Consider the following 27,620-nt stretch of genomic DNA (forward strand, 5'->3'; position numbering starts at 1 on the left):
TGGACAGAGTAATGGGTGTTGTTTGGCTATGGTGCATTCAACATTTGTCTGCATGTGTAAAATGTATTGCCATGGTGCATTAGTTATAAATAATACTACATTTACTGGTCATAAATAACAATAATGATGTTAAATACATTGCACGTTGAATGAAAGTATTATCCTACTATAAATGCGTCACGTATCTGCGTACGTGCGTACGTGTGTTCGTGCGTGCGTGCGTACGTGTGTGTACGGTTGTAATGCACGTAACTTGACAACCGTTTTCCCCACCGACTTCACATTCGACACACGCGGTCCACACCCCCGCAGGGAGTTCAGTGCCCGGTATGGAGTCTGTCGGACCCACGGTTACACCACAAAAGGCTCTGGTCAGGCCCTGCCAGTGGGCCTAATGTGGCCAACTCCTTTCACCTGTGCAATTTCCAGCCTCTGCCTCAGCCAATTGAGGCTCAACCAATCAGGCTCTGCCAGTGGGCCGAATTGATTGCCAAGTACACTTTTCAGTTTGCAGTCTTCACACACAGGCACATACACAGATCTCCATGTGGGTCTTGTGGGACACCGGCTGACAGTTAAAACGGGTGCTATGACAACGTATATCATTAGGTTCCCAAGTTGCATTGTTCCCAAGTAGGCTGGTGGCCGACTGCGACGGGCACGTACAGGTCTAGTCCTACTATAAATGCGCCACGTCTCTGCGTGCGTGTGTGTACGGTTGTAATGCACGTAACTTAACCGTTTGCCCCACCGACTTCACATTCGACACACGCGGTCCACACCCCCGCAAGGAGTGCAGTGCCCGGTATCGAGTCGAGCGGACCCACGGTTCTCCAGAACCACCACAAAAGGCTCTTAAAGGCTCTGGTCATGACAACAAGCCATCGTTACATAGCCGACACAGCAACACACGTCTCAAATTGATTTTCGTTTGACACAACAGCAACAAAGGTTATTATTAGGTTCCCAAGTTGCATCATTCCCAAGTAGGCCGGTGGCCAACGGGCACGTACAGGTCTATAAGTGTAATCTACATTATAACTGATAGAGGAATCTCCCGCTCTCAGTCCCCAAGCTCCACAACTATGCATGTGCAGATTCACTCAGGTTGAAGAGGTTTTCTTCCCCTGAGTGAAATTCCATTTGCATCATTTACTCCCTAAAGAGCTGTTGGGAGCGTTTTGCTGCCAAGCGGAAAACATCTATACCCGCTGAATCCTCCCTAATGCATTAAGAGTTGTAATGTTTAGGGAACCAAACATACTGCAGGTCTTACTGTAGTTTACAGTATGTTTAAAATAAAATTCTGTAGAATAGTGGGCCAAATGCAAAGGAGTAGTAACTTGAATACAAGAATCTTTGTTTGCAAAACATTACCTTTCAGTGAATGAAGAATCCCAAAAATAAGAAAATAGTATGAGTGCAGTGTTAATTTTGACCACCCATTTTTATTTAGTTTTAGTCATAGTCTTTACTTTTGAATACAATTTCATGTAGTTTTAGTCATATTTTACTAATCTGAATTGTTTTAGTTTTAGTTGACTAAATATCATAAGATTTTAGCCAACTAAATCTGCAGTTGATTTGGTCGCGAATTAGTTTTTTTTGGCAAGCCTTTTTACACTTTGTTGCATGCTGAAAATAGTTGTGTGACAGGTTGTGAGCTTGTAGATCTGTTGTTTTCAGAGCGCAATTCCCAAGCACAACCAAACTCTTTTAGTTCTTCTGGATCTCTTGTCTTTGTATTTGTTGATGGAATTGTCAACATATTCAGTCTTCAGTCGCCAAGTAGTCAACATTTTTCGTTATAGTCAAGTAGTCTTGCAAAATTAACACTGTCACAGTGTAATCCAAAGTCTCTCGTATCGGCTCGCAGTGTTTACCTTTCCAAAATATAACCATATAAGAAGAACATTTACTTTTCAAACTACTGTATTCCCTGGCTAAATTGGCTCATGCACGAATGACGCACACGCCTGGGCACACGTGTGAGCGCGCTCCCATTGAACCCCACAGGCAAGCCAACGCACATTATTCACTTGTGCAGCACAGTTTGAAACAGAAGTGAATTAAAAAGTAACGTTTTTCTACATAAAGTGGTGTTTTGAAAGTTGCAAAGACATAATTATAGAAGACAATTGGGATTACACTGAGCGTTTCTTTTTTTCTTACCAAATTGTTTTATATAGATTTGCTGCTGTTAATCTTGGCCTCAATTTACTTCAATTCAAGTATTTTCTTTGTTTTTGGATTCTTCAATCACTATAAAGGAATGCTATACAAACAAGTTCTCTCTCTCACGGTGTGAGTAAATTATAGAAATTAAGTATTTTTTGCGGGTGAACTACTCCTTCAATATGTGGTTGTGTGTGTGTGTGTGTGCGTGTGCGTGCGTGCGTGCGCGCGCGCACCTTTGGGTGTGTTGTCTAAATGTATTTTAATTTTACTTTATTTTTGCCCCCTCCCAGGTTCTCTTGACATCAGCACTTTATCTCTTGATTGTGATACTGGTTTGAACTGGCCACAGTTTGTACAAGCAACATCCCAGGCTATAATGACACTTCCAAACAATCCTCAAATTCTAATCAGGTAATGTGCAGAGTGCAGGGGCCACAATGTGACAAATGTAGATCCTATGGCACACATTTCGAAATGTACACTAGTATATACAGTTTATATAGTGCATTTTTGGTGGCAGGCAGAAACATTGTATCTCTAGCATTAAAATTGAAAAAAGTTGCAAAAATAGCTGATGTGCAACCTCACAATGCGTAGATCAGCTATTTTTGCTGCTATCTGGGTTTCATAAATATGTATTTAACCAATGAAAAGCATTAACAAGAGCTAAATAGTAACTAACTTGTTTTTGTCCTTCTCTGCTCTCTGTAGCTGTCTCCAGGGGTCGGTCAATCTGCTGCAGCATGTCTACGGTGGTTTCCTGAAACATCAAGCAGCGGCATTCTTCAAACAAGAAATCCCGGGCGGCGACGGACTCTCTGCCTACTTGAGCAACCTTGTGTCTGGCCTAGACGACTTTTTCCAGACAATGACAAGGTTGAACAACAGCCACCTCTCCGACACTGAGGTCCTGCTCCCCTTAGTCCACAACCTTCTGCAGTCCACTGGCCTGTCACCTCTGATGCCCCTGCTTTACGCCAACGGTCCCCTCAATGCCTCTACGCTGATTGGCGTGGCTGTGAAGCTCGGCAGGCAAAACCAATACATCTTTGCCTTCAATGAGACGGACCCGACACTGCCCGACTTGGAGCATATGTTGATGCAGCTTCTGTCTTTGGAGGGCAACCTGACCCTGCCCCTGTCCCTCAGCATGGGGCACACTCTGCTCACATACTCAAAATCCCTCAGCCCAGAAGGTGTGGCCCGTCTCCGGGAGGCTCTCCAGCCTTTCACCAACCAGACCTCGGCGGGTTCAGCAGAGGCCATTCTCACTGCGGTAGAGCTGCTGAAGAGGGCAGTGGATGCCCCCAATGGAGACCCCACGAATATTATCCTTGGATACCTTCGCCAGCTGCAAGAATTCTTGGCTTCGGCTCTCAGGGTGCGCAGAATGGATCAGTTCTATTTACCCAGCGGGCAGCTGAGCACTGGCCAAGTCACTGACCTCAACCTTGTTGCTATGGACATCCTCCAACTTGTCACCCCTGAAGGCATTCAGAACCTCACAGTGGCAGGGCCAGACACTGCCCAGAGGGTGGTTCTAGGGAAAATACTGGCAATCCTGCCTGTCGAGGCCCAGGCGCAAGCATATGGCTTTATTGCAGATTTACAAACACTATTGGATCAGCTGTCATTCTGTACGTCAACGGGTCAGAACTGTGCGGCCAGCGTCTCGGAAATCTTCACCCTCCTGGAGCAGATTGTAGCGATGATGGTAGAAGGAAAAGGTAGCGTTACCATCAGCGTGGCCACAGCAAACCCTTTTCTGAGGAACCACGAATCTCTGCAGATGACAGTCACCTTGTTCTCGCTTCTCCTCCCCCCAAGTGATGTTGCCTTTGTGAAACCATTTAACCAGGCCCTGTATTTCATCAAGTTGATTATGGCTAAACCAAACGTTACAGTGGCCGATGTCCAGAATGCCCTGATACAGTCAAACCTCACCCTGGTGGAGCTGAATGGTATTGCAGCCTTAGCTGGGGCCGCAAACATTAACGACCTCATGGTTAATATTTTGGGTATCATTAAATCCCGCCAGTGTTTCGAGCCACAGGATACCCCGGGAGTGACAACCCAGTGTGTTATGGGACTGGTAAATGGGCTCACTGGGTTCCTGATGAATGTACCATACCTGCGTAATGAAACCGCCATCCTGTCCCTCATCCCATTGCTTGTGAATAAAACCATCAGTGATGTGACATATACAATTACAGACTTCAGTTCTGATCCGCACATGGCCACCATGCAAATCCTGAACAGCGCTCTGGCTAACATCAAGATGAACCTCCAGCTACTGAATCTGAGCTCCCCGGACATTGTAAATGAAATCAGGGTGGTGGAGGGTCTTTTGAAACTTGCCGCCAACACTGGGCCCTTAAACGCACTCAACTCCACCCTGCTGGCGAACCCCCAGTCCGCTCAGGTGGTCTACCTGGGAATTGCCCAGTGGTACCTGGAAAAGTTGGAGAATGTCACCATGACCAGCTCATTTAACGACCTCCTCTACCCACTCTACCGTTTCACAGAAATGCAGGTGGCTGTACAACTGGCACAGTCCAATTTCTCTTTATTTGTCAGTAACCAGGTGGAGGAATTGATGAATAACCTCCACTACCCTATAGATGGGACAGGGTTGAGTGAGATCGGGCAGACCATCATCGAGATTCTCCAGCATCAGATCAAACTCATAAAGTTCAACCTAGAGGTTCAGGGTGACTATTTCCATGGTATGGGTGAGGAGCCAGTGCTCAACACAACTGTCCTATATTCCATTGAAAACCAAATCACACAGCAGCTGAACCTCATACGCATTTGGATGAAGCACCCTAATGTCACCTCGATCTTCAGCAGCATGCTCCAGTGGGGCAACAATTACACAAATCCTTCTTCTCCAGGCACAGACATCCACCAGCTGCTCCAAACCATGTCACATTTCTTAAGCAGCGAACAACAGACCTACCTCTCCCTCATTGATACTGCCGTGCAGGCTCTGAACAATGTGGTCATGGTGGCACAACAGCCAGGCGGCCTGCAGAGTGCACAGTTCTCTGGCGCCATCGTGGAAGTAGTCCAGATTGCATTGCACAGCCTGACCGCAGTGACAGGGCCCCTGCCACTGGCTCTCCGCGAGACCATCCTGAGTGTCATTCAGAACTCGCTTAGTCTCGCCTCCTACGGCAACTTCAATTCCGATCCGCACATGGCCACCATGCAGATCCTGAACAGTGTTCTGACTAACATCAAGATGAGCCTTCAGCTGATGAATCTGAGCTCCTCTGACATCAGAGAAGAAATCATGATGGTGCAGGGTCTGTTGAATCTAGCCACCAACACTGGGCCCTTGAATGCACTCAACTCCACTCTGTTGGAGAACCCCCAATACGCTCAGATAGCCTACCTGGAGATTGCCCAGTGGTACCTGAAGAAATTGGAGAATGTCACCAGCACCAGCTCATTGAACAGCTTCCTCAACCCATTCTACAGTTTCACAGAAATGCAGGTGTCTGTACAACTGGCACAGTCCAATTTCTCTTTATTTGTCAGTAACCAGGTGGAGGAATTGATGAATAACCTCCACTACCCTATAGATGGGACAGGGTTGAGTGAGATCGGGCAGACCATCATCGAGATTCTCCAGCATCAGATCAAACTCATAAAGTTCAACCTAGAGGTTCAGGGTGACTATTTCCATGGTATGGGTCAAGAGCCAATGTTCAACACAACCGTCCTGTATTCTGTTGAGAATCAAATCACACAGCAGCTGAACCTAATACGTGATTGGATGAAGCACCCTAATGTCACCTCTTTCTTCAGCAACATGCTCCAGTGGGGCAGCAATTCCACAAACTCCTCCCCAGGCACAGACATCCACCAGCTGCTCCAGACCATGTCACCTTTCTTCAGCAGCGAAACCATTGACAACGTCACGCAGGCCCTGATGAAGTTTCTCGTGGTGGCACAACAGCCAGGTGGCGTGCAGAGCGCACAATTCTCAGACGCCGTCCTGGAAGCAGTCCAAACTGCAATGCACGGCCTGACCACAGTGACAGGCCCCCTGCCAGTGTCTGTCCAGGAGACCATCCTGAAAGCCGTGCAGGATTCACTTCATCTCATGTCATACGCCAACTTCACTTCTGATCCGCACATGGCCACCATGCAGGTCCTGAACAGCGTTCTGGCTAACGTCAAGATGAACCTCCAGCTGATGAATCTGAGCTCCCCCGAGATCATGAACGAAGTCAGGATGGTGGAAGGTCTGTTGAAACTAGTCGCCAACACTGGGCCCTTAAACACGCTAAATTCAACCCTGCTGGAGAATCCCCAGTACGCTCAGGTGGTCTACCTGGAGATTGCCCAGTGGTATCTGAAAGAACTGGAGAATGCCACCAGCACCAGCTCATTCTACAGCACCCTCTACCCATTCTACGGTTTCACAGAAATGCAGGTGGCTGTACAACTTCTCTATGCCCATTCCTCAGTATTTGTCAAAAACCAGGTGGAGCAATTGATACAGAACCTCCATTACCCTATAGATGGGACAGGGGTGAGTGAGATCGGGCAGACAGTCATAGAGATTATCCAGCAGCAGGTGGAAGTCATGAAGTTCAACCTAGAGATTCAGAATGACTTTCTCCAAAGTTTGGGCCAAGGGCCATTGTTGAACACATCCATCCTGTATCATATTGAGAACCAAATCACACAGCAGCTGAACCTCATACACATTTGGATGGAGCACCCCAATGTCGCCTCAATCTTCAGCAGAATGCTCCAGTGGGGCAACAGTTCCACAAATCCTTCTCCAGGCACAGACATCCACCAGCTGCTCCAAACCATGTCACATTTCTTCAGCAGCGAACAACAGACCTACCTCCTCCTCATTGGCAACGCAACGCAGGCCCTGAACAACGTGGTCATGGTGGCACAACAGCCAGGCGGCCTGCAGAGTGCACAGTTCTCTGGCGCCATCGTGGAAGTAGTCCAAATTGCATTGCACAGCCTGACCACAGTGACAGGGCCCCTGCCACCGTCTCTCGGCGAGACCGTCCTGAGTGTAGTGCAGGATTTGCTTAGTACAATCGGCAACGTAAGTGCTTTGGCTGACATCAAGATCAGCGTCCACCTAATGAATCTGACCACCTTCGAGATCATGAACGAAATCAAGGTGGTGGAGGGTCTGTTGAATCTAGCCACCAACACTGGGCCCTTGAATGCCCTCAACTCCACCTTGCTGGAGAACCCCCAGTATGCTCAGGCGGTCTACCTGGAGATTGCCCAGTGGTACCTGGAAAAGGTGGAGACTGTCACCAGCAACAGCTCATTCAACAGCCTCCTCTACCCACTCTACCGTTTCACAGAACTGCAGGTAGCTTTACAACTGGCACAGTCCAATTTCTCTTTATTTGTCAGTAACGAGGTGGAAGAATTGACACAGAACCTCCGCTACCCTATAGACGGGGCAGGGATGAGTGAGATCGGGCAGACAGTCATCAACATTCTCCAGCGTCAGATGGAGCTAATAATGTTCAACCTAGAGAGTCAGAATGACTATTTCCAGAGTATTGGTCAAGAGCCGTTGTGCAACGCTACTATCCTGTATTCTATTGAGAACCAAATCACACAGCAGATAAACCTCATACACGTTTGGATGAAGCACCCCAATGTCACCTCGATCTTCAGCAGCATGCTCCAGTGGGGCAGAAATTCCACAAATACTTCCTCGCCGGTCACAGACATCCACCTGCTGCTCCAGACAATGTCACCTTTCTTCAGCGGCGAACAACAGGCCCTCTTCTCCCTCATAAGTAACTTCACGCAGGCCCTGAACATCGCTGTTATGGTGGCACAACAGCCAGGTGGCCTGCAGAGTGCACAGTTCTCCGGCGCCATCTTGGAAGTAGCCTCAATTGCAATGCACAGCCTGACCGCAGTGTCAGTGGGACTTACCGAGAACATCCTAAGTGTCCTGCAGGATTCACTTCATCTCATCCTCAATCCAGAGATGGGATATGCCTCATCACGTAACATCTCTATGCATATCCTCAAGAAACTGGAGTACATTGTCCAGCAGACGGTGCCTGAGATGTTTGCTGACTATCTGCTGGCGGGAATCCAGATAGTGACCACCTATTTCCAAACCATCTCCATGTCCAGTGGACCAAACCTATGGAATGAGCTGTGAGTTATATTGCAATGTTTACTTTTTCATTTAGTCACAAGGATATACCCGTTTGCTGACCTTGAGTCTTGCAGTTCGTCACTGGCAGGCAGAAACCTTATATCTCCATATTTCATGTTTTTATAAACTAAATGGCAACTTGTGAGCGTGTTGTGAGCTTGTAGATGCGCTATTTTTGAAAAGTACAATTGTCTTTGTTTTCTAATATTTTCACCTGTAAAGGTTTCAGCCAGACCCCAACGATTTGAACTGAAATGCGCTCGACCATCTACAAACAGTGATAATGTGTCTGGTCTCCCACAGCATTTTGAATGAGATGGAGACGATCCAGGGCGTTGTTCCCTCAAACATGGCCCAGGACTACATCTCTATGATCATCAACGTCACTCAGTTCATCTTGGAGCCCAGCCAAGGCAAGTCAGCGTCTCCCAGTTCCCAGTGTCTCTGTAGGTGGGCAACATTACAGGTTTTATCAAGATTGTCATGCTAGGCTGAGCACTTCATGTGATCTCATCTCATGTGATCACATGATGTTGTTGATTGTTCATGTTAACCACACAGCAGATGTAAACGGCGTACCGGTAAAACGTGTGGTGGTTACGGATGAACGTTTGTGATACGTTTTGGGGATATTTGGGGCATATGCTTATAAACTAGGGCATTCACTTCTAGTCATTTTTACTAGTTGACTAGTTGCCTAGTTTACTAGTCGACTAGTCGACTAGTTGTTAAACCACCTTTTATGTTTAAAAAAAAAAAAAAAAAAAAAGTTTTTTTTTTTTTTTTTTTTTGAAATACATATTTGTACATTAAAAAACTGTGTACATTGGTGACTATAACTATAATCTACCTGATATTGAGGCCTACAAAATCGTTTTTTTTTTTTCTTATCAACTAGTCGACTAGTACCAGCAAGGTCGACTAATGGATTTACTAGTCGACTAGTAAACTAGTCGACTAGTTGCTTAATGCCCTATTATAAACATATTTGTGTTCTTGGCACATACAGTATGGACAGGCCTCGGCTGTCCTTTTGTTTCGGTCGGTCACCATGTCAAAACTCTTCTCATTCACTTAATGTCGTCTCCTTGTAGACTTGCCTCTCTGTCACACGCCACTCCTGACGTCCCACTCGCACAGTAGTTGAAGTTGACAATTTTGGTTTCTTACTAATGTCACCTTCATTTCCTATCATTGCAGGCAACATGAGTCTCTGGACAAGTTTTGAGACAGGAAACCTGCCTGTAATCATGAGTCAGGTAAGACCTATCAAGTTTTATTTGGTAGGCTACTCACTCATACAAGCAGAGACATGTTGGGGGAGACTGTGCTAATAACACTACAATATACATAAAATAAAAAAACAGCTAATACTAAAAGAACAATAAAAATAAGATAGATGAAATAAGATATAGGTTAAAAACTACAGGGAGGACACTAAGCTTCTGTAACACTTTAGTGGGGGATTTAGTCAGATTTATAGAAGGTATATGAGATAAATGTACAAGTAACAATGGGAAAAACAAGCATGTTTATTTACAGATTCTTTGGTTTTGTTTCCTGTTTTCTAGTAATTAAATCTTAATAACCATTAATAAAATGAACAAAACACAAACTTTTAATTACAAACAAATAACCATTGTTACAAAAAAAATCTTGGTGAAATAGCTTGTTTCATGTTTTAACATCTTTTTTCTTACTTTGTTGTAGTTATAATAATTATATAATTGCATGCAATCATATTTGTGTATGCGTAACATCTAGTCAGAATGAATACAAACGTGTTTCACATAAAAAAAAGGTTAAAAAAAATAAAAATGCCATGAAACCTTATATACGTGAGAAACCCGTGAGAAACTGGCACAAGACAGCAGACACTTTACCAGATACAGTAGCTTATTGAACCACTCCAAGCCACGCGGTGCCAGGACTGGTAGGACTGGCATCAGTTACAGCATTCCTCAGGTTTATCACAAAACACAGCACACCTTGACAAGCAGGCTTTAACAATACTTACCACTGTAACTCTGGCGTCCCTATTGTGGGCATGTCATTATAGGTCAACACATTTCGAGATTACATCAATATTATGAGACAAGATATCATTTTGAATTTTCAATATCGTAATAAGATGGCATATGTGTTGTCTTTTCTTGGTGATCCATTAAGTCTTAAGCCTTTCGTACCAAAAACTCCCAAGCAAAAAAAAAAAAGTGTCACATTGAAAGCTTGTAGATCTGCTAGTTTTGCTATATAATGGGTGATGTGCTGGAGCTGAACAGAATCTGGGTGAACAAAGGTAAATCTACAACCGCACACTCCCTAACTCAGGCATGCAGAAGGTCACACAACCGAAAGCTCGCAATAAACTACTGAGATGGCATCTAATCCATTGTTCATAAAATAACCAAAGCTTGTCCCCCTTATTTCTGTCCAGATGGGCGAACTCCTGAATATTGTCTTGCACGTTGTCACTGGAGACCAGGGCTTGACGATCACTATTCCATCTTTGGAGGACTTCACTCATCTTGGGCCTGTACTGGAACAAATCTTGATGGGGGAGGCCAACCCAGACACCTGGGAGAGGTACATACACGCTCCATCCACTACACGCAGTCAATTCCTCCGTGTTAATCGGAATTCAGAGAGTGTTGAAATGGAACCAATGGACTCATAAGGGTCCATTTGGTTCCAATTTGAATGCTCAAGACTATGGCCGATTCATATTATATTTAGTGCTGAAAAATAGTCTGTTAGAGAATGGTCCCAGACCCGACTTTAGTTAAGCTCTATAAAAGTCAATTCATACTCCCTCACGGCTGGCGCCGAAGTCGCTTGTAAATATTGGTCGTCCTTGACACGATGTTTGTGACTGGGAAATGAGCGTCGCACAGCGGGTACGTGTGTGTGTGTGTGTGTGTGTGTGTGTGTGTGTGTGTGTGTGTGTGTGTGTGTGTGTGTGTGTGTGTGTGTGTGTGTGTGTGTGTGTGTGTGTGTGTGTGTGTGTGTGTGTGTGTGTGTGTGTGTGTGTGTGTGTGTGTGTGTGTGTGTGTGTGTGTGTGTGTGTGTGTGTGTGTGTTCAAACGCGGCTCATTAACACATTTTGTGCCCAAAACGTCTGTGGACGTCCTGGGTATTACCGCACGTGCATAGCCCAAGACGTCTGTGGACGTCTTTGGAAAAATATATATATATATATATATATTTTTTTTTTATATTTTTTTTATTAAAAAAATCAGAAAAATCAAAACACTTCTTTTTTTTAACACGTGGTGCCAAAGTTTGTGTTTTCGCCATTGAGAATGCATTTGGCGTTTAAATTAAATAACTCAGAAACTATAAAACATTTCAAAGTAAAAAGTTCCAGCATGTGTCTCCACAGTCAGCTGAATTATAAAAAATGTGAATGGATTTTCTAGGTGAAAGTGATTTTGGGCAGTTTTGCGTGGGCTCTCAATGTGTTAAGAACGTGATGCGGATGTGTTGTTTTTTTGATATCTTATGTGAAGTTGTGAACGTGTTATTTATAGTGTTTGTAATTATTTTAGTATTTTTATTGTTGAGAAGTTGAGAATGAGTATAAGAGGAGAGGAGAGCAGCAGGTCTGACAACACTGCTGCAGCCAGATCGCATGGGCAGCGAGAGGCAGCTAATGCATCCGCTCTGTGGAGATCACCTCCCGGCCACAAGCATTTGGAAGTTGGCTTGTGTCTCTTCCAAACTACCGGTGTTACCTTGCCTTGCGGCCGACAAATTGAACTCGAAGCTGGGCTGAATGAATGAGGAAATACCAGAACATTTCAGTGGCGCCGACTTTACGACAGTTCCCGCCCCCGAACCTCGAATGACGTCACACTGTAGTTTCTACAGAGCCCAACCGAGTTTCTTTGGGCTCTAAAATAAGAGTATGAATCTGCCCTAACACATGGATAAAGTTATATTAAAGTTATACTGTGTAACGTTTTCAATTAATCTTGATTTTCACATTAACCATTCCACATGAATGTGTTTTTTGAATACTCTAAACCAGGGGTTCTCAACCCGTGGGTCGCGACCCCTCGGGGGGGTCGCCAAATTATTTTAGGGGGTCCCCAAATTATTTTCAAAAAAATAATTTTATTTTTTATTATTTTCACGATTTTTCAAAAATAGCAGACCTACAAGCTCGTAGCGCGCCACTCGGTGGCGCGCTATGAGCTTGTAGATCTGCTATTTTTCAATAGCTAAATTATAACAATGCTTAAAACACCAAAAGGGGTTCCCGCCCAAAATGGTTTAAGGTTATTGTAGCAGTCAATTTATATTGGGGGTCGGGAGGGGGCGGGGCGGGGGTCCCGAGACATTGCCAAAGCATTTCCGGGGGTCCCCGGCCAAAAACGTTGAGAACCCCTGCTCTAAACATAAAAACACACACTCACAGACACTCACTGACACAATCTATGAGTCACACACACACAACAGGCAACAGATGTTTTTCCTCCCAAGAGTATAGAAGCTTTACAAGAAGTAATAGAAACCTTTTTCTTTTCAAAATCTTTTTTTATTTTCGTTTTATAACAGTAATGGGTGTCAAGTCACAGGTTCATAGAAAAAAATAAAATATCAGATTTTAGTATCGGTGACTGAGGTAAACAAACGTAGCCTACTGTATGAATCACAGAGATCGTGGGCAGACATAATGAAAAGACTGTTATTGTGCAAAACATGCCCCTTCAAGACAAAAGAAAAACATTTTCTCCCCTTCAAGTCCCAATTTAGTAAATCCAATTCCCAATTCCCCAGCCTCTCTAGAAACCTTTTTATTGTTTAAAGTGTTTTGATAAAATATATTTGGTCAATATATTTGTCTGTTATGCAATGATGTTTTATAATACATTTGTAACTTGACACCCTGAGTCAAGTTACTCAGTTTAGTCCTGAGTGGTTGCTACCGACACTCAAAATACCCAAAATATTTCAGGCACTGGAAATGTACTGGAAATGTATTTATTTATCTACTTTAAAGTTAATACATACCGACGCCAATGGACAAAAGTCATGAAACTTAATTCTGGGAATTGCAGTTACAACAGACAAGACGGAGCCAAAAGGACTTCTTAAAAGGATATAGTAATGAGGATTTTACTGCGCAAGGGGCTAGAGAAACAATCCAAACTAATAATTATGATTTCAGTGTACCAATGTGAGAAAAACTTAATTTGAGATCATTCAGTACATAGACAAAAAAGGTAGACGCCTCCTCCGGCTCTGGGGCATGTGTATTGTATGGCGGCTGCCATTTTTGTTTCCAATATGGCGGAGGCACAACACTGCTGCCACTCAAAGTGACTACTGGCCAATCACAGCGCGTCTTTTCTGGGACTTGTCAGAATCAACGGTGCTGCTCTGGTCGCTTGTGTATTCGAACACACCCTAGATTCTGACAAGTCCCGGAAAAGACACGCTTTGATTGGCCAGCAGTCACTTTGGAATCCGCGATATTGGAGTTTAATATGGCTGCATCCATAATATTACATGTCGCTCCAATGAACTGCAGCGGCGAATGAGGTATCTAGTTTTCTATATCTATGATTCAGTAGGTGTAAATTAAGAATACTATTCAATGCTTGCTGTCTACAATCTGAACCAAGTTGCACTTGTATGTTGTCCACTGACAGGCTTAAAAAGATGCTGGAAGCTGTACTATCCAACTTCAAAGAGACAGAGCTTTGGGACGATATCCCACCGGTTATATCTCTGTTGGAGACGGTAATAGGTGTCGAGACCAACCAAATGATGGCAGAGACAGGTGAGAGTGATGGGCATCAATACAGAAAGAACTGGTATTTTTTATATGTTTTATGGAGGAACAGACAGTAGGCTGACAGGAAATGGGGAGAGAGATGGGGGGAAGACATGCAGTAAAGGTGTAAGTAAAATCGGGAGTCGAACCCGCGGCACACTGCCAGACTGGATTACCAGCCAAGGTGCCTGGACCACTGAGCCATGTCCCAGGCCGAAATAACTGGCTTTTGATTTGTATTATAGCTGTTGCTTATGAAGTCACATATTACATTTAAGGACATTTGATCCAAAATGAGATATTACTCATTCCTTAAAAAAAATTCCCTGTTCTGGGGTGGGAACATTCACTGAAAATCTACAAGCTGCAATACGCTGTGAGCTCGTAAATTGGCTATTTTAGGCGAGATTTGGTGTAGATGGGGAAAAAGCTCTATAGAGTATAGAATGGTTAAGAGGGTGTCATTTTGCAGTGTTTTAATGATGAACATCAGCTATTGGTCGCTCTTGTAAAATGCAGTAAAGTAACAGTATGGAATACGACGGCAGAGTTTTTCTTAAACCCTATGCCTCTCCTTCCCCTCAGCTCTTGTATGGAGTCTCCAGGGACCTGTAGTGAATCTGATGGAAGAAGCTGTTCTGTCTGTGAACACCAGTCGTTTCAACCTATCTGAAGTGACAGAGAGAATGGAGAAGGCCATCTCTGATACAATACATGCCACCCAGCAGGTTAGTCTGCCTCTTTTCTCTCCACCCTTGATGACAGATTTTACTCAACCCAATTACTGTATTACCTTACATACTGTGGGATTGCAGTAGGTTTAGCGAGGACTGCATGTGTGCTTGTAGCTGTACTGTGCCAGTCTGTGCGCACACAGGTGTCTGTGTGCTGTGCATACACGTGCGTGTGTGTGTGTGTGTGTGTGTGTGTGTGTGTGTGTGTGTGTGTGTGTGTGTGTGTGTGTGTGTGTGTGTGTGTGTGTGTGTGTGTGTGTGTGTGTGTGTGTGTGTGTGTGTGTGTGTGTGTGTGTGTGTTACATATGAAGTGTGACTATGGAGGCAGACGAACCTGTTGTCCCATCATTAAGGCCGTCATGCTACAGACAGTACATTGAAAGCTGCCCTTGCCCTGGTGCAAAAACACAAGAGCAAGTCTGTTTCTCAGTGAATACGTGACATTAAAGCTATCTCAAACCCCTATCGAGAGGACACACCTGTACGTAATGGCTGGGTCACATGGTCCTCACATGACAAAACATCTGATACAAAAGCCAGACAATGCAACAATGACAACAGCAGTAATGCAATAAGATAACGGAAGGTCATAACAAGCCATAGACTAGGAGTTGTCACACATATGCACCAACACTGTAGTGAATGAGCTCTATTGCGTTGGTACGTACGTATTACTATGATGATGTCATGTGTTTTAAACACATACATTCTAGCGTCCTTATTCTGGGGCGAACATTCAGTGAGAATAGTAGAATTAGTAGATCTTCATTAAAGTTCACACGCTTGGCTATCTTCGTCAAGAAGAGTCAACTAGTATATCGGATTTAAGTGGTTAACTTAGAGTCTAGTCGAAACTCTGTAGCATACCTATGTGTGTATATATGCACATATTATACATATTATGTCTCTACACAGTATGGTGGTATGTCTGCATGTTCTGCACCTCAGGGTAGTACTGTACTGTACAAGAGCCGGTGATACCTGTGTGAGACGCTTGCTCTTTCCTTGTGCAGAGATTAGGACATCTCCCTTGTGACCCTGTCTTTTGTTTCCATGTGACATGACAGTTTTCTTTTTAAACCCCTGTCCTACTAACCGAACGGTTTTTCTTTTTCTATGAACAATTTTACACTCGAGACGTAATAATCTGCTCCCTCTATTGTCCATATGCTCTGACCCCTCAGGCTAACGGCACACTGCAGTGCAGTGAGGTTGTCAGGCTGTGGGAGCCAGTGAGAGAGGCAGCCGGCCTGAGCCAGGCGGCCCTGGCCATGTGGTGTAACGTCAGCCTCCAGTCTGTCCTCGATGGCTACGCCACTTCCAACGCCATGTATCACAACCTGACCATGACTGTGAGTTTATTTCATCCTTGATTAACTATTAAAATGTGTGAATTGAATTGCTTTATTGATTTAAAGCAGAGTCTTCAACAGTGCGGCCCGTGACTGATAGGGGGTCCTCAGAGTTACTACAGAGTGCCAAATATTTGTGTCATAGGAACTTTTTTTTACGAACCTCTTGAACCCTACCATCTCAATTCGCCGAAAATAGCAGATGTACATGTACATCGGCTATTTTCGGCAAAGAGGTTTGGTGAAAAGAGTGAACCAAGTACAGAGCGAAAGGTCGAGTTTACTAAGAATTGAGGGTTTAAGTGGTTAAATATCTGAAAATACACAACATTTTACACAACACTAATTATAGTGCTGTCAAATAAATCTATTCAAGCTATTTCTGAATTCAACAAAAAGTTAAATCTGCAACACAATTGTATAGGCCTACAATATGTAGTGTGGGTCCCTGATCCAGCTCTCTCAGCTGAGGGGGTCGTTGGCCTGAAAAATGTTAGACTCCTGATTTAAAGGAATATACATTCTGCTGTTACTCCTGAGAGAAGAATGAGGAGATTAACATGTTTGCCACTGGGTGGCAGTGTTGGCTCACCCTCCAATCTGTCCAGTACCAGCCATCACCATATTATTCTGTACTGTCTGTATGTTGCCTGTGTAGCATGCAGGGATGGGAACGGTGACCGTCAGTGCCATGGCTACCAGCATCGTCGAGGCCCTCTCCGCACTCTACCTGGCCGACCATAACCAGGGCCTGGCTGTAGACGGGCTGATCATGGCCTTCAGCGACAAGCTGGACCACCTGGTGGGCCGGCCGCTGAGCGCAGAGGCAGAACTGAACTGGTTGAAACAGTTCCAGGACATGGAGCTGAAGCAGAGGTGACTATCAACAGCCCCGGGATGTGCAGAACCATAAAGCACCCTCGTCCACATGATGGGATTGCTAACATAAGCCGTATATTAAAGTCGTGTGGTGGTTCTGTGCTGTACTCTACGCTCCGGGCACAGTTTATTACATGTTTTACTGCTACAGTAAATGTAGTCGGAAGATACAAGACACATGAATAACATGAAGGCATGTGTGCACTGCACACACATATACTATACAAATATCGGTTTCTCTCTCACAAAACTACACACCTACTCGTGCACGTGCACAAACTGCACATGCACACAAGCGTGCCGTGCAGGCACATGCAAGCAACTCCACCAAACGTAAACTCGGCGGACTGTTAAAATAGCGTGCCAGATGAGCCAATTTGATTCATGCAAAACTACATGAGGCACCTGGTACGTTAATTTAGTTTGACTCTTTTGGCTGAAAACAGGCAGGGCTGCACAGACAGTGGTTTAACCGTGATTGAGTTAGCCGAGACTCCCTCTTAAAATTGATTTTCCTTTATGCGCCTGCTGTAATAATGAACTGGGCATGACGATAAGGATCGCGTTCTGCATATCTCTCGGAATCAATCATGTCTGACTGCATGAGTTATAGATCATTGATCACAGTGGAAAGAATCCAAAGTCTATTATCTAGGCTGAAATGAGAAAATGAAGTGAATAAGTTTTTAAAATGTGATGTGATGGATGATGATTAAATCTGGCACCAATTGAGAAATTATAGCTCAAAGGAATTATTGTATTCGGTATGTTGGCATTACATAACAGCATAGACATACAACAAAATGTTAAGTTCAAGTTATATAAGTTGTGGGTGCACTGTGGGTTACTACCGTAATATGTTTAATATCTTATGAAAATGTAATCGATTTGAATAAAATAATCAGTTTTGGGTGAAGTAGAAGTAGAGGTGTTCATTGGCACTGCCCTCACAATTCAATTTGATTACGATTCACCAGGTAACGATTCAACTCGATTCTACGATGCATTGCAATGCATCACACTTTTCTTTATTACTGCAGAACATAGCAAATGTTTTATCAGTCAATACAAGCAGTCAGATATACTGAACATTAACACAATTATATTAATATTATAATTCATTATAATTATAATTTTATATTATATATAATAATATTTAGGCTCCGATTATCGATGATGACGCAATGCATTGCTGAATCGATTCTTTTTGACACGACTAATAAAAAGAATATAAAAAATAGTGAAAATAGCAGATTTCCAACTTGTCGCATAAGTTGTGAGAAATGAACAGTAGCCTAATTAATCACTTTTCTCTCATCTGCAGTTTGGACTTGATGGATCTGCTGACAGACGAGCTGCTGCTCGTGGCCCCGTCCCTGCAGGTGTACGTGGAGGCCTGTGACAAAGCTCTGACCCACATCCTGCAAAACGTCTGGAACGTCCAGAATGACAGCTCTGCCCAGAACCTCCTCATGGAAGCCGGGCACATGCTGCTGACCTCTCTGAACATCAGCTCTGACTCCGTCCTACCGATGCTGTGGGGGAACGTCTCTGGCCTCAACGGGACGACTCTCGGCGACCTATTAAACCAAGTGCTCCAACTGGCGATCCGCACGGAGATGTTTGGGGACGTGCCCATGATTTACCAGGCCATGGAGCAGTTTGTGGCCTCCAACGACACCGCCCTCCTTGTGGAGAAGATGTACGAGGTGTTGGCATGGTGGAGCTCCACCCAAGCCACCGGAACAGACCTTCTGACTCAGGCCCTGTACAGAATGTTTGAACTACTCAGGGCTTTCTTGGCCGTCCTGACCAAGATGGGCGTGGACCTGCCAGCCAACCCCGAGATGTTTGAAATGCTGATCGCAAATGTCATTGACATGATTAGTGAGATGGGGAGCACCGGTGACTTCATGGCACCCTTAGAGCAATTCCTGAAAGGGATTAAGGGAGACTCTGGGAGACAGCAGCAGGCCAGCTCTCACGCGGCTCCCAGACGCAGCCGGCGTGAAGCTCAGTGGAAGCCAATGAGGGAGCCCATGGATGACTTTATAGACCTGTTCTTCATTGACTACCCTAGCCTGTTCGAAGCCATCTCTGTTCCAGCCACAGTGCCAGAGATTGTGGAGACAGCTCATGTGTTTTTCTCCAACACGGACCTGGGTGTGGTGATGAAGGGCGTGACCAAGGACTTGCCGTGGGCCTTGAATTCCTCTAAGGATGACACCATCGACGCTGCCCTGGAGGTGCTCTCCTACCTCACCCTTCCCGATCATGTCCAGATGTAAGTACAAGTTGCTAGTAATGTGATTGCTAACCACCATTATGGTCTCTTACATTGTCCTCAAACACAGATTTTTACCAATATGGTTGGATGTTAATTTCTTTCCATGCAACCAAGGTAGGTGGTTTGAGACACAAAGACAGAACAATAACGCTACTTCCTTCCCCCCCTCCCATGTTATGTAGCCTCTTAAAAATAGCAGACAAAGCTAAATGAAAAGCCACTCACAGAGCTTTTTGTTTGCATTATTTCAAATAATGTAAGCAAAATATCAAGCGGCCTCTTCAAAGTGCTGTATATGTTCCCTGGTAATAAATTGCTTCCCTTTGAATCGTTCCCAGACTGTCGATGGATCTGCTGATGGAAGCTGTTAACTTGATTCCCGACGGCCTCCCTCTCGCCGGACTCATAAAGAACGTCGCTAGTGGCTTTGCCAGTGAATCTCAAGGTAACTTCATTTCTCTTAATTTACAAACTATCACTCCTCTGACTCACTCAGTCTCTGGGCGATGAGAAGCCTGCTTGTTTCTATAGGACGGCTTGATGGTGAGAAATGCATGTCAGATAGTCTAGTTAAATAGGGAATCCCCAATTGGTGGAGCCTGCCTTCCTCGGATATGCTTGCTTCATTCCTGCTATCTGTACAAGTTAACTTCACCCACTGGCTCTCTCTGTTGCTTTCATCCATGTCAGGTCTAATTGTACCTCTGTTGTAGCGCTCTCACTGTTTCAGCCCCCTCTCTGTGCAGCCTGCCACGGTATACTTTCTCTTAATTGTCGGTGGGCATTATTTCAATTTACGTGGTATGTCAGGGTGTGCAAACCACGAATCATGTTGCTTAGAAACCTTCAGTGTTTTACTCTGACCTTCAAAGCCCTTTGGGGGATTCATCGCGCTTTTTGCTAATGCTGTTGTTATTGTCTGTATGATTACAGCGGGGCATAATTCATTTTGGACATATGTGCTTTCAGGGTTCAATGTCGGCTTAGTTGGAGCTCCCAAAGAACCCCTGAGCCATATGGCTCTTCTCCAACGTAAAGCCACTCAGCACCTTATTAAATCTCATTAGCAAAGTAGAATTCAATCGCTTATTCCACACTCCCTCCCCAAATGCCGCGCCTGGCACCCACGCACTTGAGCGGACGTCCATGACCTCATTTTAATTGGCTGCTGTACTCGTGTGATAATGTTTATCTTACATAGAATAACTCAGTGAGCGGCAACAGCTGTACTCCCGTGCAACCTCATTCATTCTCCCAGCGCACGTGGCGAGCTGTTGTAATTTTCAGCGGCCTCTAGGTGTTGGCGTGCACCGGAGATTTAACAGCGTCATTGTCTAATTTTGGCCTAATTAAATATTCGCGTCTCGCCGCCCTGGGGTGGTGTTTGACTTTCTTGGGGCTTGTCAGATGTGTTCTAAATGTGCAGCGGTGGAGAGCACTGCCGACCTTGTTGGCCCCATCAGCTCTGCACAGGGCTCCACTTTAAGCACATCATTTGCTGCTCGCAGTCTGGCGATGCTGCCTCCAAATGGTGCTAGTCATAATGAAGCCCAGCGGGATGTCATGTTATGCTGTCACCTCACAGACTCTGCTGCCCTCTTCTCCCTCTTTTGTCCTCTCTCTCTCTCTCTCTCTCTCTCTCTCTCTCTCTCTCTCTCTCTCTCTCTCTCTCTCTCTCTACAGAAAACCTGATGTTCATGCAGCAGACCCTCCTAACAGCATCAGAGCTATTCAGCACCAGCCCCACAGACCACCGCTTCGCAGAGATAGTAGGAAACCTGACACAACAGGTCTGGACGCCGGCTTAATTTACGCTAGGGCTTAATTGGTTTATATGCATGTTTTGTTACAGTAATCTGAATCTGCAGAGTAATAAACAAAACTGCTATTTAAAAAAAAAAGAGGCATTTGTAGAATGGGCCTCAGCCCTCAGGTCTTAATGGGTTTTATGGGTTGCAGGTGTGTGCCTTGGAGAAGATGGACTCTGTGCTTGGGCTGTGGCAGGCAGTGTCCATGGAGCCTGGTCTGATGTGCGAGACCGTCATGCCCAGCCTGCAGTTCCTGGCCCAGGGCCTGCTGATGAACAATTCTGAGCTGTCCGAAAGCCTCTTTCAGATCTTCATCGGGAATCCCAGCGACTACGACGTCAACTCAGACTGGTACCACGTTGTTTTTGACTCAATGTTGTTGACATCTCTGATTTGTTCGACAGCTTGTCGTCGCTGTCAGACCTTGTTTCTCCAAAACCAATACTTTCTAGGAAATGACAGAAAGGAACCTGTTTTTTCCGATGGATCTTGTGTAGTTAATATTTAGTCACAAGCTAATACAAGTTGATGATGATAATACTTTTCATTGGTTAAAAATGTATCACAGACTCACCTAAACACTTTCAATATTTTTTCAAAAATAGTGAAAGCCGACCTACAATCTCACAACATTCTGTAGATCGGCTAATTATTAACAACACTGCCAATGCCATACGACGATGTAGGGTATTCATTTATGAAAAAAGAAAATGTTAAATGTTGGAATATGGAGACAGGCTACAAGGTTTTTACCCGACAGTGATGATATAAATAATGGTAGAGAATAACCAGGAAGACAGGAGATAGAGAAAGAGTTTATGAGCCACTGGCCCACTGTCAACACCACTTGTCAAGTACAGTGCATGCCAGGTATAGCTGCTAGCCTGCAGTGTCCACAAACTGTTTTGTTTTTGTACAAACCAAATATTTCTACCAGTAACATGTATGCCCTTTCACTGTTGAGCAATATATTGTACAGTACATGACATTTGTGTGTGTGTGTGTGTGTGTGTGTGTGTGTGTGTGTGTGTGTGTGTGTGTGTGTGTGTGTGTGTGTGTGTGTGTGTGTGTGTGTGTGTGTGTGTGTGTGTGTGTGTGTGTGTGTGTGTGTGTGTGTGTGTGTGTGTGTGTGTGTGTGTGTGTGTGTGTCATTGCAGGGCCACTGTGATCAGTGAAAGTTTCGGCCTGAACATCAGCAGCCTGCAGGATTTCAACATTAATGTCACCTCCCAAGGCAAGACCGCTCTCTAGTTCAAATAATAATGATCACAATCATTGCCATGTAGTACATTAATTACATACTCACTTCAATCAACTCTTTGGCCATGTCGAACGCAGCACACAAGGAGGAAATTCACCCCACCTAGAACGTTGCAGCCGGTAGTTATTTCCAACCAATGCATTCCCCTACATTGTTCTGCTGATTAAATAATCCATTGACACCTATAATTGTAAAATAACCTGCTGTGTTGCAAAGCAGACACCATGCAGTCCAATTAAGAATTAAGAGTTCCTTTCCACAATACTGTACTGTACCTTCACTGATGGGGAAGAATAACTTAGCCGCAGCTCACCATTACATCTGCTTGTGCCAACTTTAGCAGCCTCATTCTGGGCCTGAACATTAGGCGAGAATAGCCACTACAAGCAATCTACAAGATTCTTTTAGACTTTTTTGTAGAGGGAATAAAGGAGCGGATAGAGCCCTGGGGGACCCCGCTATATAGAGTTAAAGGGGTTAAATTGATATCTATTTTATATTTACAAAAATGTTTGCCTATAACGACTGCACAAAATAGGCACGCCAGCTTGTAAGTGGTTGGAAATATAGAGGATCATAGTGGATTTTCAGCAGACCCTGTCATTCAATGAATGTTGTTGTTTTGTCCTTATAGTGTTGTTAGAAAAGATCACCTATTTTCTTTCTTATTTTCTCCACCACAATTATCTTCAAAGAGAACATGTTACTTCTTTCGTAATAGTGGAAGTGTCATTTCTGGAACAGGATCCTATAAAGATTAATGACCCACATGATGTGATTAATGACCACACACACATACTGCATGTGGCCTCATTTCCCCACAGGTGTGGTGACGTTCGGGGAGATACTGAGAAATAAGACCGCTTTCATGTTGGATGTTCAGCAGAACATGGAATTTGACCCCCATGCTCTCAGCCTGCTGATGGAGACCCCTCTGCCCAACAGTAACCTACTGGTGAGATAACTGAGTCTGTCTGTCTGTCTGTCTGTCTGTCTGTCTGTCTGTCTGTCTGTCTGTCTGTCTGTCTGTCTGTCTGTCTGTCTGTCTGTCTGTCTGTCTGTCTGTCTGTCTGTCTGTCTGTCTGTCTGTCTGTCTGTCTGTCTGTCTGTCTGTCTGTCTGTCTGTCTGTCTGTCTGTCTGTCTCTCCACTCCTTCCCCCCTTCTCTCTCAAACAACAGTTATTAATCCGCGTTTCTTGTTTGACACACACGTGTGCAGTGCACATATATAGTACATATACGTCTATGAAATCAGACACGTGCACATACACGAATACACACAACATGTGAACAAAATAGGCTCAGTAATTATGAAACTCTGCGGGTTGTAATTTATCATAATTGCTCGCAATGAGGGGACAATTCAACCGAAATCAAGAAAAAAAAGGTTTGAAGAAGGTGGCACGACCAAATCATCAAATTAAATTAGATAATTTAAGGTGGCCCACTCCTCTCAATTCCTCTTTCTTTACGAAACTTTGTATGTTTCACTATTAGGCATTTACTATAGGCATTTCATGAGGCAATTTATGCTCAAACAAAGTGTTGGGAGACGTCTTTGGAATGAGCTGTCTCTGACAGCTCTCATACAGCTGTTTCCATGGTAACCAGATAAATGCCTCCAGCAAGATTGTTTATTTTAAGGAAAAGATGACCACTTATCATGTCATGATAACGACATGGCTTGTCCGGCAAGTCAATGAAAATGCCACGCCTGTGACCTCGCAGCTTTTATTGTATAAAACTGCATTCAAGTCTGATTCATATTTCGTGGTATATATATTACACTATTGTAAAAAAATCAGACATTTCAAAAGAATTCCATAAATATATCACTACTATAAATGTAGTGAAAGTAGCCGATCTACACGCTCACAACCCGTAGCATCTTCGCGACACACTGTAAGCTTGTAGATGGGCTGTTTCCACTAGATCCCAGGGAGACAGTTTTCTCATTCGGGTCTCTCCTCTCGAGCCAAAAACAGTTTGGGAACCACTGACACAGGGCATGTGGTGTTAATTGACCCTTTATGGCTCCATCTGCCTCTCTCAGAGGTAAATGAATGCTGAAGATTTGTACCGTGTGCTGTTTTCTTTCCCTGCCCCCCTGACTCATCAGATCCTCTCCTGGCTGGTCAACCTGCGCCACTGCAATGACTTGTCGTTCCTGAACATGAGCCAGACGGAGCAGATGGTGTTCCAGGACTTCTGCTCACTGTCCATCGACCAGTGGTACACGTTCTCGGTGCTGCTGGCCCGACACCTCAACATAGAGAAGCTCATCTACAGAGTAAGGCTTAAATGGCTTTGTTTACCCCAAACTTAATAGCCTCATCCAGACGCTTTTTGGGTCACGGATACTGTTTTTTTAAGGGTCTCAAGAAAAAAATAAAAATAATAACGTTATAACATATTTTCTTTTTCTAAAACTATAAAAATGTTAAGAAATATTTCCCAAATAATGGAAATGGCTTAATATAAGTGGTTTATTCATAATTAAGTGTATTTTTGTAAGTTTGGGTCCCGGAGATCGTGCACACTGTCTTCACTTACAGAAACAAAGGTTTAATGTGGCCAGAACCCTTGGCCTAGCGGTCCAGGCACTTAGGCTCTGATGTAGCCTAACACCAGGGCTCCACCGGGCGTGTCAGCGTCGCGTCTCCGTCACCGTCAGGGAATGTTCCCTTTTTAATCAATGAAGGGTGGCTCCACTGCCCGCGTTGCGTTGCGTTGACGGAGACGCGACGCGTGCATTAAAATTGAACCAGTGCTTTTTTTGACGCACGCAACGGAGACACAACGCGTCCGGTGGAGCCCTGACGTTACTGAGCGTCACAAATTCGAGTCCCCCCCCCCTCGTATTTAATGTAAATACAACGTTTCGGTCACTCTAACCTTCATCAGGTGTCTCTGATGAATGTCTCATGCATTGACTGCCTGCTCCTACGCACCTGTCCTTTGATGTAGGTGTGTAAAACAACCTTTTTAACTGGGTCTCGCGCATTACATTTGTCTTGGAGAACCGCTGGCTTAGATAACGAAAGTATTGTTTTGTCAGAAGGAAAGAAAAAGGATGCGGTTTATCAGAGGCAGTCACTTTCGTTGGAAGAATATCAGTGTAGTTCAAGAGTATAATAGAGTTTTCTAAAAACCAACAAACAATACCTCCATACTGTATATTCACCTCTCGCTGTGGCTTTGCACTGACTGAGTGCTCACACAACCCGGCTAGCTTTCATGAGACCTAACACATGACCCAATAGCAGAAAAAGAAGTGCTGAGCACCATAAATGCAGAATTAAGGTGTAATATTTCATTGCTGAATGCGGTACAGGATGTTACGAGGCACTATTAGCCACAGAGCAGCACAAATGTTTACAGCCATTGTTCGTTTAGTATTCCGGTTGACTTTTGCTGCTTTAGGCATTTTTTTGCACCGCTTTCGTTTTGTCTCGAGTCCCTGTATGTTTGCCTTGTTCTGTGGCATTTATTATGTAGCTTTCTGCATTGTGTGTCTGCTTGAGGTCATGTGGTTTTATTTTATTTATTTATTTCCGTATTGATTGAGTACCATCGTTAAGCAAGGTTGAAAGTAAAGAAAAACAATTGAAGCGAATGAAAATGTCAGGAAAGACTGTCGATAGTAACAATAGGACCGGCGGAACCAGCTGGGCTCGGGACCTTTCTACAGCACACTGCCATCAACTGCCTTTTGTTTGGTCAGCGGTCACCCACAACAAACAGGCGGATGATTTTTAAAGCGACTGATTTTTAGCTCTTGATTGGGAAATGGGAAAGTAAAGAAAAGAAAAAGAGATGGACAAAATGAGCAGCATCATTTTGGTAACGTCAGTTAGTATCAGTATTGTCAGTCAGTATTTAGTGGCAGCGGTGGCCGAACGGATTGCGGAGCGGTCTTGATACCGGAAGGTCGCCAGTTCGAATCAGCGGTCCGACACGTTCAAATTACCACCGCTGAAGTGCCCTTGAACAAGGCATTGAACCACTACGATGAAATGTTCTATGAGCAGGGCCTGGCTGGAAACAAGTTCTTGAGCTTAGCCCAGATACCCTGGGTAAATATAGTAATCATTTCATTTCATTTCATATAATGTCGGGGCTTAAGTGGTTAAGAAAATGTTCATGTTTTAATTGAACCCTGGCTAATGTGCATGGTGTTGATCTGTCCCCAGATGGTGTTGTCTCAGGACATGCAGAGCTTAGTGGGAGTCATGCTGCAAATGGCCTCGTTCCTCACCGACTTGCTCAGCAAGCTAGAGCCTGCCATCGGCCGTCTGGAGAGCTACCTCTCCTCTCTTGGGGATCTCACCCCCTTGGCCAACAGGGAGTTCAGCAGAGTGAGTGCAGTGATTCTCAATTCTTAATTTCAAGGACCCCCGCCACCCTGTTTGAGTAGCTAAGTATATTATTTACTGTACTAAAGTATGATTTTGAGGTATTTGTACTACAGTTTCACACAGAGACGGTTTATTAGCGCTGAGCATGAACATGGCATGATCTCTAATTGAAATCTTTTGTTTTCACCTGTGTTCTTCTTTGCATGAACCCCCAGATGGCGAGAAGTGCAGAACCCAGGACTCGCACGGCCACCTTCACCACGCTGTCCAAAGCCTTGTGCAGCAAGGGCATCCTGGCTGTCTTTGGCATCTCCAAGCTGACCATGTCAGAGACGGACCCCTCCTTACCGCAGAGCCAGGCCAGAGAGGATATGATCAAGCAATTCAAGATCCCACATGATGCTTGTACGTTCCCTCTATGCAACCTTGAGGAGATGTTTTTGTTTACTGTACATTATTTAGACCTGGCACAACCTATAGGATGTTATAGAGGGTATGCACGTGACATCATCATCATACCCGGAAGTATATAACGCCTACTGAGTGGCAAAAAACGACTTTCTGGTCTTGACAGCCCATCCATCCAAACAGAAACGTCCTATCTGATCGCATTAAACAATTAACGTTAAACATTTGCCACTCGATTTGCCACTTGACTTGCCACTCACTTTATGCATGCGCATACCCTCTATATACCTTCCAGTCCGGGACCTACCTCTGTGTCTCATTTGTTGTTGTTATACATGTAACATCATTAGTTGTTGTTATACATGTATTCTTTTAATTTTAAAAACCTTTAGAAGGCG

General features: G+C 44.4%; 1 protein-coding gene across 1 annotated transcript in view; it reads left to right on the plus strand.

Moving 5' to 3' along the window:
• The window catches only part of abca12 (ATP-binding cassette, sub-family A (ABC1), member 12), a 102,706-nt gene that overhangs the window by 22,324 nt on the left and 52,762 nt on the right, over window positions 1–27,620 (plus strand). Inside the window, exons 18-35 of the mRNA XM_079518737.1 lie at window positions 2,469–2,589; window positions 2,890–8,352; window positions 8,657–8,766; window positions 9,554–9,612; window positions 10,791–10,939; window positions 14,011–14,141; window positions 14,721–14,863; window positions 16,054–16,221; window positions 16,880–17,097; window positions 18,425–19,384; window positions 19,726–19,832; window positions 21,071–21,177; window positions 21,347–21,546; window positions 22,353–22,429; window positions 23,281–23,411; window positions 24,576–24,746; window positions 26,650–26,814; window positions 27,030–27,219. Coding sequence (XP_079374863.1) covers window positions 2,469–2,589; window positions 2,890–8,352; window positions 8,657–8,766; window positions 9,554–9,612; window positions 10,791–10,939; window positions 14,011–14,141; window positions 14,721–14,863; window positions 16,054–16,221; window positions 16,880–17,097; window positions 18,425–19,384; window positions 19,726–19,832; window positions 21,071–21,177; window positions 21,347–21,546; window positions 22,353–22,429; window positions 23,281–23,411; window positions 24,576–24,746; window positions 26,650–26,814; window positions 27,030–27,219 — 8,670 coding nt within the window. The remainder of the gene's footprint in view (window positions 1–2,468; window positions 2,590–2,889; window positions 8,353–8,656; window positions 8,767–9,553; window positions 9,613–10,790; window positions 10,940–14,010; window positions 14,142–14,720; window positions 14,864–16,053; window positions 16,222–16,879; window positions 17,098–18,424; window positions 19,385–19,725; window positions 19,833–21,070; window positions 21,178–21,346; window positions 21,547–22,352; window positions 22,430–23,280; window positions 23,412–24,575; window positions 24,747–26,649; window positions 26,815–27,029; window positions 27,220–27,620) is intronic.

Source organism: Electrona antarctica (assembly GCF_951216825.1).
Source record: "Electrona antarctica genome assembly, chromosome: 13".
NCBI classification, from domain to species: domain Eukaryota; kingdom Metazoa; phylum Chordata; class Actinopteri; order Myctophiformes; family Myctophidae; genus Electrona; species Electrona antarctica.